Source organism: Lycium barbarum, chromosome 2 (assembly GCF_019175385.1).
Source record: "Lycium barbarum isolate Lr01 chromosome 2, ASM1917538v2, whole genome shotgun sequence".
Classification (NCBI taxonomy): Eukaryota; Viridiplantae; Streptophyta; class Magnoliopsida; order Solanales; family Solanaceae; genus Lycium; species Lycium barbarum.
In genome coordinates this window covers 54,265,642-54,275,684 of record NC_083338.1, presented here as the reverse complement: position 1 = coordinate 54,275,684, position 10,043 = coordinate 54,265,642, and the positions used below count along the sequence as shown (strand labels likewise).

General features: G+C 35.0%; 1 protein-coding gene across 1 annotated transcript; it reads right to left on the bottom strand.

The window, feature by feature from the left end:
- Positions 1-6,287: 6,287 nt before the first annotated feature.
- On the bottom strand, positions 6,288-9,140 carry LOC132628577 (uncharacterized). Its single transcript, XM_060344347.1, has 6 exons — positions 9,042-9,140; positions 8,734-8,851; positions 8,367-8,629; positions 7,184-7,275; positions 6,867-6,916; positions 6,288-6,477 (listed from the first exon to the last, which is right to left on the bottom strand). The coding sequence occupies exons 1-6, from the start codon at positions 9,138-9,140 to the stop codon at positions 6,377-6,379; spliced, it is 723 nt and encodes a 240-aa protein (XP_060200330.1). The 3' UTR covers positions 6,288-6,376.
- Positions 9,141-10,043: the final 903 nt, after the last annotated feature.

Below are 10,043 nucleotides of genomic sequence, written 5' to 3'. Positions count from 1 at the left end.
GTGACTGGCTGAGTCAGCAAATGAATGGCCTCTTTCACATCTTGGCTCGAAGCATCTGGTGGAGGAGCTGAGAGTGATAGAGCTGGGGCTGAGGCTCTCTCATGCTCCTCTGAAATAGGAAATGAATGAGAGGATCGACATGGAACCTCATTCTGGGACTCCCCCTCCTCAATAACCGTCGGCGATACTCTCTCAGTCGGTCTCTCTATCACTGTCTTGACCTTTTGGGCTGCTGTAGCTTTTCTCTTTAAAGGCATCTCTAAAATACATAACACACGGTTAAGGAAAGAGAAATCCTTATATCATGGCTCTATCACGATCTATGAAGAGAGAAGGTCATTCATTCCTAAAATGCCCACAACCTCTTGTTTATAAGTGTGGCGCGTAACACACCCACAAACAAGACTCTACTGGACACGGCTCGTAGACACACCCTATGACGGAACTGCTCTGATACCACTTTTGTCACGACCCAACAGGAGGGCCATGACGGGCACTCGGAGCTAACCCCACCAGGCACCTTTCATTATACTTCTACAATCATATCTAGGTGAGCCATATGGCCTACTCATAATCTCTATGCATCAAGTACAATTTTCATTGGGCTAAGGCACTTTTATATAACCATCAACACTATGCCCATATATATACAAAAGCCGACGAGGCTAACAAAATGATATACAAAAATATGAGCCGACGAGGCCGAAAGACATCCAACTATACATAACTATCTACGAGCTTCTAAGAAGAGTATGTACCATCATAAAGACAGGAGAAGGCCCCGCCATGCCTATATATATATATACGCACACAAAAGAATAGTACCAACAGCTGTAACTCCGGATCAAATGGAGCTCCTTTAAGCAATCTCTGGATAAGCAATCTAATGATCAAGTCTATCTCCCTGTCCACCTACGGGCATGATGCAGTGTCCACAAACAAAAGGATGTTAGTACGAACAATGTACTGAGTATGTAAGGCATAATCAATAGCATAATAGAAGCATGAAAAGTAACATAAGATGGAAGAGTCATGGGATGATAGAGTCATATATACCTCTAGCGACGTTCATCATATTTACTTACCCTCTTTGTAATGGGAACCTTCCATTACATACACTTATATATATAGTAGTACTATACCCGACCATAGAGGTTCGGTGTTTCACATACCCGACCATGACAAGGCTCGGTGCGATACATACCTGGCCCTACCAAGGCTCAGTGTTATCTGTACACAACTACAGTGGTGCGCGCGCAATAGATGTCATACTCGACCATATAAGCTCGGTGTTACTTAATAGCTATACATATACATATATATATATATATATATATATATATATATATATATATATATATATATATATATATATATATATATATATATACATAAATACACACACACACACACACACACACACATATATATATGAGTACATAAGTATCGTCAACATCATCGTCATCATCACTTTCGTTATATCTTTCCTTAGAGGATCAACTATCACAGGATGGAACGAATGCTATAATGAGAATATCAAGAATTATGAGCTTTAGTGATTCTAGGAATGAAGTCCTCATGGAAGGCATTATGGAATTCACGTGAAGGTATACAATAATGGGATCATGCCTTAAGACAGAAGGGTTAGCCTTACATACCTTTACGGCTTCTTAACTACTCAACGTTCAACACTTACGCTTGAGAAGTCTACATTTAGAAAGATTCATACCATGGTTAAGTCTTAAAGACACTCTTAAATTCAAACTAGAATAATTCATGAACTAGCGAAAATTGGACAACATTTTCCCTAATTCATCTACTTCTATCAAATTTTAAACAAACCCCTAAACAACAACGACATTATCAACAATACCATAATCAAAAGACTTCATTCAAGTTAAGCATCATTCAATCCTCAAAACTCCTTTTCATGATGAATCATAACAATAGCTACAACACAACACCATATATACCTACATACAATACTTCCTCAACATCATTACTAACATCCACAGCAAGATTATACTCATAGCATGCCAAGAATCACAATTCAAGTTAACCTATAACTTATAATATCCTCAAATTCATACTTGAACTCCATTTTCACTTTTCCTTCCTTCAACCGAATAGTACAACAATCAAACAACCTTAACCATATACAAGAGATGCAAAAACTTACCTTAATCACACAAGAACAAGTATTGGATCAACTTCCTCCACTAAAGTGAAGTCTTCAACATCAACATCAAAGGAAAATCTTGAGTTCCACAAACCCTAGCAAGCTTCTTAGCACTTGAATCTCTTGGATTTGGCTTGGATTAGTTTATAGACTTAGAGAGAGGGTTTTGGAGAGCTCAAAGATCTTATTTGGGGAAATAATGAGTCCAAATGATATAAAACGAAATATATAAAGCGTGACTTAAAATCCCGTCGGGCAATCCTGCGCCCACTTTGACGGACCGTCAAAATTCCTACGGTCCGTCAAACTTTACCGTCAAAGTGCTCAGCCCAACATGGCTCACTGTGACTATTATACGGTGGTGCTCTACCATTTGACGGGCCGTCAAATATCATACGGTCCGTCAAATGGTCCGTCAAATTGACCCCATCCTATAAGTCACTCGTTTCGATTCGTTTGACTCCCAATCCTTATGGACGCTTATTGGCACTGGTATAACACTTCATTAATCATCTAAGGGGCCCTATAGCTCCTCCTCAAGTCATTACTAAACAAAGTATAACTCAATCGCTATGAAATCGTCCCAAACATGACTTACATTCTACTTCGTTCGACAAACTTAATCCCACAGATTCATATGACTTCAAAATCTTAATGTACCCACTTAAAGTTATTAAATACTCTCTTTAATCTCATAATGACCTCATGTCCACTTTAGGCTTGCGTTAGTCTACTCATGATTCAAACGACTTAACATTTCCGAGATGTAATAGTTTGTCATTATCAAAAACGGAAAATTTGTTGACATTGTGAAGTTTTGATGATTGACAAAATAAGATGACAGAAAAGGCATTATCATCGAGTCAGGTTCACAAACATAATGCATCCATACACAATACAATTATATTTTAAAATGGTGACACAGCAAAGGGAAAAGCTTATGGTAAAGAGAGAACAAGTGTGCGAACAAGTTCTATACTAAGAAGTCATCAAGTAACAGAGCAGATAAATGAAAATAGAACAAGCAGAACAACATGTTCACACCCGTCATCAGGTGTAGTAGATGAAGCAAAGACAATATATGAAGTGACCAGTTGCAGACACAGAGGTTACATGATCAATGAAAAAAGTCTGTCAACATGTTCCATCATCCATACCAAAAGCAGACTCAAGAAAAAGTCAAAAGTATGAACAAGAAAGGGATGATGAAACAGATACATGAACATGTTCTATCTCAGACAATGCAGAGATTCAGAGGTAGATGAACCAGGTGGATGAAACAGGTTAATGAACATGTTCCAGGACAAGTCCTACAATAACTAGGATTTGCAGAATTATTGACAAAACATGGCGGTCAAGTATGAAAGATTCCTTGTCATGTTTGTGGGGATTAGTAAGACTCCTACACGTATAAGGAGCAGACTCAACAAGGAAAGAATCCAGATACTACACAAACCCTACGTGTGTGTCATTGACTGACTAGGAAAGGGTTTTTTGTTAACCGACCTGCGTAGCTTCAATGTTATAAATACCTAGGTCTTACCAAGAAGAAGTTGGTGCACCCAAAAAGAGAGAATTTAGAATATTGAGCTATCAAAAGACATGTCAAGATATGTCAAGAATATTCAAGAATCCAGGGTTGCGCTCCTAGTGCAAGAAGAAGGATTGAAGGAGCATTTTTACATAATAATATCTTCCAGTACTTAAGTCTAGAATCTTGTATTAGGCTTGTGCTATCAAAGTGTATATTTATTAGCTAACTTAGAAGCATAAAATGTAGATACAAGCATTGTAACTTCGAGTTAGAGTCTAGTTTGAAGATAGCTTGCTAGTCAGAGGTTGGGTATCATAGCTGTTGTAGTTGGGATCAGGTTGCATAGTTTGTAACTTAATTTGCAGTTGGCTCAGTTGTAGTGAATATCGAAGTAAATCCTATAAGTCTACAGGCCGTATTTTTTATCACCTTTTGAGTGGGTGGTTTCCATAAAATTATTGTGTGTCATTTACTTACCTGCAGTTTATTATTCTGCAAAGATGCTAGCATAGAGCAGGTACAGTAACGTGTTCCATCCTTAGGAGAAAATTTGTTACACATACGATAGGAAGTAGGTCGTGCAACCTAACAGTAATTCATATCAAAAACTCATCGGTACGTGCCATAAAGTAAATATCACAAACCATGTCATTTTCATATTTCTTCCCTATCCTATGATAAGCGATATATCAAGAGAGATGAATGCAAACACAAATCACAAATATAGCACACCATGCCCAAAGGCCTATCATGCTTTCCCCATCAATAACTAACATTTACGTACTCTTCGGTAACCGGAATCTAACCAAAAAGGTAAGCTATAACCTACCTCTCAAGCCGAACAGGTGCCACGAACCTCAAGCCAAAGCCATTCCATTCCGAAAAGCTTTTGAACTATCAAAGCCTATTAATTCATTATTCTAAATTAGATTCTTAAACTAATGATACCCATATTGCCATAATGCTATTCGAAATCGAAAACAATACTTAAAAAGGAACCCGAGCCCACAGGGGCTAGATAGGAATTTTAATGGTATATTAAGTTACCCAAAGTCTAGAGAGCCCAAAAACCAAGATTCACTAACCTCAAATTAGCATCAATTTCCTTATTTTGTCAAAATCCTCAATTTACAGGAAAAACCTTTGTTTTCCACAACCAAACTCTTAAATAAAAGAGGGATTCAAGATTCTAGTCACCCCAAAGATTAAATAACTAGATTCAAAGAGATTTCTCAACAATACATGATTTAGATTAAAAGATAGTCCAAAATCAACCTAGGGTTCATCACCCCAAATCCCCCAACTAAAACATGATTTGCTAATATGATTTCCCCATTTTAATGGTAACATAAACAAATTAAGAAGGTATGAACTTACTCAATGGAGAAACCCTCAAAAGACCGGAAAAATCGGCCCTTAGAACTCCTTTAAGACTTTAATTTAGTGAATGAAAAGAATTGTTCCGAATTAGGGTATTTATGTTCTGATTTCAGTGATTCTCGCATCTGCGGGTCCTTATCCCGCAGACGCAACATCGCATCCGTAGGTGTAGACTCACTTATCATGTCATCATCTCGCATCTACAGACCAAATCCCACATAGGCGGGTCTGCAGATGCGACCCCATGTCTGCATAGGCGGCACACCAGAAAATCAGAAAATTCTGATTTTTCAACGATTTCAACCCAAAATCTGCACTCATCCAAGACCTCCCGGATACAAACCAAACATGCATACCAATGTAAAAAGAAAAAATGCTACGAACTCACACGTGCCCTCAAAATTCCCAACGGAGGTCATCTTGACCTGATCAATCCCCCTAGCCCCAAAAACAAGATTCCAGCCAAAGGACTAAAATGTTCCCAAGTGCCTTCTGAACCAAACCAACCCCCCCTACCAAATTATGATCGGCTCTCAAAACCTCATGGAATCGACGAGATTCCCAAAAAGGTACGTATAAAAAAAAGTCACCTTTTGGTCAATTATTTTTCACTTTAAGCCTGTAATTTCTTCAAATTTGACCAAGACTCACCCAAATACCTCGGGAACCATTTCACCCATCACTTGAGTAATGAATGTGTTTTCCTTGTTTTCTCTGTAATAAAGAATATTTTATGTCATTGTTGAGTTGTTTGTTAGAAAATCTTTCTACTTTTTGGTTCCTTGGAAGAAACCTACATACTCCTCTAATATACATAGAAAACTTAGCAGTTCTATCCTTATCAGTCTCTCGCTCGCCTATTAATTCTCCACACTCTTAAGAAACACGATAGAAAGTAAGACACACTCATCCAAGTATTTACAACCTTCTTTGTTTTTCCAATTTATCATTCACAAAAACTCTACTTAATATAAAACTTATGTTAGTAAATTTTAAAACGAAATAATTGCGGAAAGGTTCTGACTTTTGAGCATAACATAAAAGCTACCGGCGTAAACTTGGTAAAAGTATGATGACCAGATGTTATTGTTTTGCAAACTAGGTAAAAGTTTGATAAATAAGAATAAAATTCACAAATTTATTCATAATATTTGACAAATACATTGTAAACAATGATCGTTAAATCATCCTTTATAACAAGAATTAATATGGCTAAGCCAGATTACTAATGTACTTAATTGTCTCATTGGTACTACTAATTGGAATTTCTCCTTCACCTTTGATTAGGTGTTTGCATTTAATCTCGCATCTCCACCAGTCGCACTAGTTTCAGACAGAGTCGTACTAACTTGATCTTTGATTGACATAGCTGGTGTGCCTTTAGCTGAAAAGAATAATGCCTTGTGAGTACTTTACTTTCATTTTCAATTCCCAAATTGTGCATAACTATAGCAACAAGAACAAATCCAACAACAATAACTAAAGAAGAATATATTATGTTCCTTTCACTTTTTAGGGTTTGAGTGGAGAAATTTTAACAAATTCATTCCAGTATCTTTTTTATATTTATTTTTAAAATAATTACATCTTATTGTGTACCAGCCTAAAGTCTAAGATACACTAGTGATAGAGTACTTGTTTTACTTGATTATCAGTCATTTTAGTTCTTTTCATAAATAAAACAAAAAAATCAAAATAGGATGAGAACAAAAAATATATAAGAAAATTATCTTTACTAAAGTTTCAGGAATGCTAGCTTATTAAAAGTCTCACCAGTTTGAGCCTCTCGTACATTATCTTCCAAACTTTTATCACCCCTGAAACTAGAAAAAAAAATAAAACAAACAATTATGATTTATTTTTATACAAATTGAAATCAGTATATACTCTCACTAATCTGTTCTTTTATTTAAGCTCATTTTAGACTAATATACAAGAGAAAATAAAACAAACAAAGACATTTTGACTTCTCCATGTTTACTCAAAAATAAACCGAATCCTGATTAATATATATATATATATATATATATATATATATATAGGGAAAATGAAAAAAAGGAGGAGTTGGTTTGACATAAATGTAGCAGAACCTGTCAACTCCATCTAGTTTTTGGTTCTTAATATGCTCAAGAGCTTGTTTTTTTGATCCAAAAGATTTTCGTACACCTGGTGCCTTATAAGTCTGCATGTCACAAAATCAAAATGAAAATAGATCAAAACTCAACTCACGTATTGTATTTTGTACAAACAATGTTGTTCGAGTAGATTCAAGTGATATGTATCAATACATCTATGTTTTTTTTATTACATCAGAAAGGCCGGCGGGGGGGGGGGGGGGGGGGGGGGGGGTGTTTGGATGGAAATGCTACATGATTGATCCTCAATTGTAGAAGACAATGAGCTCACCAAGTGAACAAGTCCTTAATGTGCCTATGAGTATTAGATTTAAGCTCAACATCTAAAATATTAAATTAGCAGTAATAGCTACGAAATTAGTTTACTGCAGAAATATCATATGATCAAATTTTAAAGGTCATGAAATTTGTATTGGATCATATGGTGCGTCCAACGTGAATGGTTTGGTTTGAAGACAAGTTATACAGAGATTATAATGTATGAATTATTAATGCAAGAATTTTTATTGGGTGCTTGGTTCATTTGAATTATTAATGCATGAATTTTTATTGGGTGCTTGGTTCATTACACTAAAATTGAATATACAAGATATGATGTAACCATTGCTTATTTTTAAACTAAAAAGCAATGAGTTTACAATTATACACAGAATGCTTGACTTATATTAGCTTCTAGGTATATGACACGGATAGTTTTATCCCTTTTTATATTTTATCCATGTACAAATAATACATGGAAAAGTTATTCCACGTTTGTGATGGGATAAAATAATACATCAATTTACATATTAAATTATACGGTATTAGTTATGCAAAATTTGAAATGTTAATGACTACCTACTTTTATATATGGATTATTTACCTTTATACATGTAACTAAGCGCACCCTTAGATTATGATTAAAAGCAAAAAGATGATCATATAAATTAGGAGGAAAACTCAAAAAGTGTTTTTAATTTTTAAAGAAATTACTTTGTCACAGAAATATCATTACAAAATACAAAATCGGATTTTAAATAATTATGAGTTTTGCTGAATAACTTTAGTCTAATGTGTCAATCATTTTGGGTACGTTTCAAAATAAAAAGATAGACATATAACTTCGAATATAAACTCATACAGATTGTATTTTACTTACCTTATAAACATAGCCTGCAAGTTTACCCTTTTTACGATATTTTTCAATCATTTTCCATCCAGCAGGCAACCAAGGATCTTCATCGCCATTTTTAGATTTCCCCTTTTTTCTTTTTCTATTCTCTTTGACCTGATTTGCATTGGTAGCTTGTGTAGTTTCTTTCTCAATGTTGAAGGGACTTTTCTCTTCAGAGATAATGATCACGGACCGAGCTAGAGCTTCGTCTACGGGTTGGGCCGAGCCATGCAGCTTTGGCTCAAATTCTGTATATCTGTTTATGTAGTCATTTAATAAGTATAAATAAATCATCAAGAACCCAATAAATTGTGATTTTAAGAATTCAAAATTCATAAACTTAAAATCTTACCTCCGCTTGTGTTAATGATAACATTTTCTGGATCAATCTCTAAAGGGATTTTCTCCTTAGCGCTAATAATCACGGACGGAGCTAGAGTTTTTTCTACGGGTTCGACAAAACCAAGTAGCTTTGACGCAGATCCTGTACATGTCTTAAAATCCACTAATTAATAATATATATATATATATATAAAAAATTAACTAATTATCAAAATGATAATTGTTTCTTTCTCTGCTTGAGAATTTTCTCAAGCAGAGAAAGAAACAATTATCATCTGCCAGATCAGCGTCAATTGTCGCTTTTATTGCGTTTCTGACCTCTATAGCTGCTTCAAGGAATATTAGATCAGAGGAATCATCACAACATATCGGTGAAGAAAAATCCCCAAAATAACTATATTGACAACTCTCTACCATTTTTGATTAAAAAAGAAAAAATCTCCCTCTTTTACTATTGAATGTGAAGAATAGAAAAAGCAAATAAATTTTGTGCGTGTGCGCGCGCGATAGGGGGGAAAGAGAGTTAACCAAAAACTCCACAACAGCTGCTTTTTAGGGCTATAGAGAAAATTTGGGTTTTGGGAGAGATAAATGGAGGAAGAGGCACAGAGAGTGCGAAAATGCTATTAGGGTATTTTGTGTTTGCGAGTATATATATAAGCGGGAGAGACTTGAGTTTGGGTTTCGATCATCATATATGGCACATATGCTAATAGATACTATGAACCTAGATGGTATGTACTATGTATTCATTGTTAGAAATATCATAAGTTTTCTACTATATTTTTCTTCATGAATACTAGGCTATATCTTCCAGAGATTTACATAATTATTACCAAATTTAAAAATTCAAAGTTGTTGTTGACTTAAAAAGTTAATACTTTACATTTAATGGAAGGCATTCTTACCTGTAATTTGAATATATAGTAATCCCAATTCGGTAAGTTGTTATTTTTTGTCAATTTTTTTTTTTTTTAGCTAGTACTCCCTCCGTCCCGTAATAAGTATCACCTTAGCCAAAAACATGCATATTAAGAAACCAATAATGCAATGTGAAGTTTACCAAATTATCCCTATGTAATAAAAATAAATTATCTTTCCTCTTCATTAGAGCATGCACAAATAGTGAGCCTTTTGACATTGGGAATCCAACAATACCAAGTTACTATGTGGCTTTTCCAATCATCATTTAGATGTTACTTTAATTGTCTTCTTGTCTAAGGGTAAAATTGAAAAAAACTAGCCAATTTATGTCTTAATTTCCTAAGGTGACACTTATTATGGGACAAATTTTTTTGACTAAGCTGACACTTATTATGA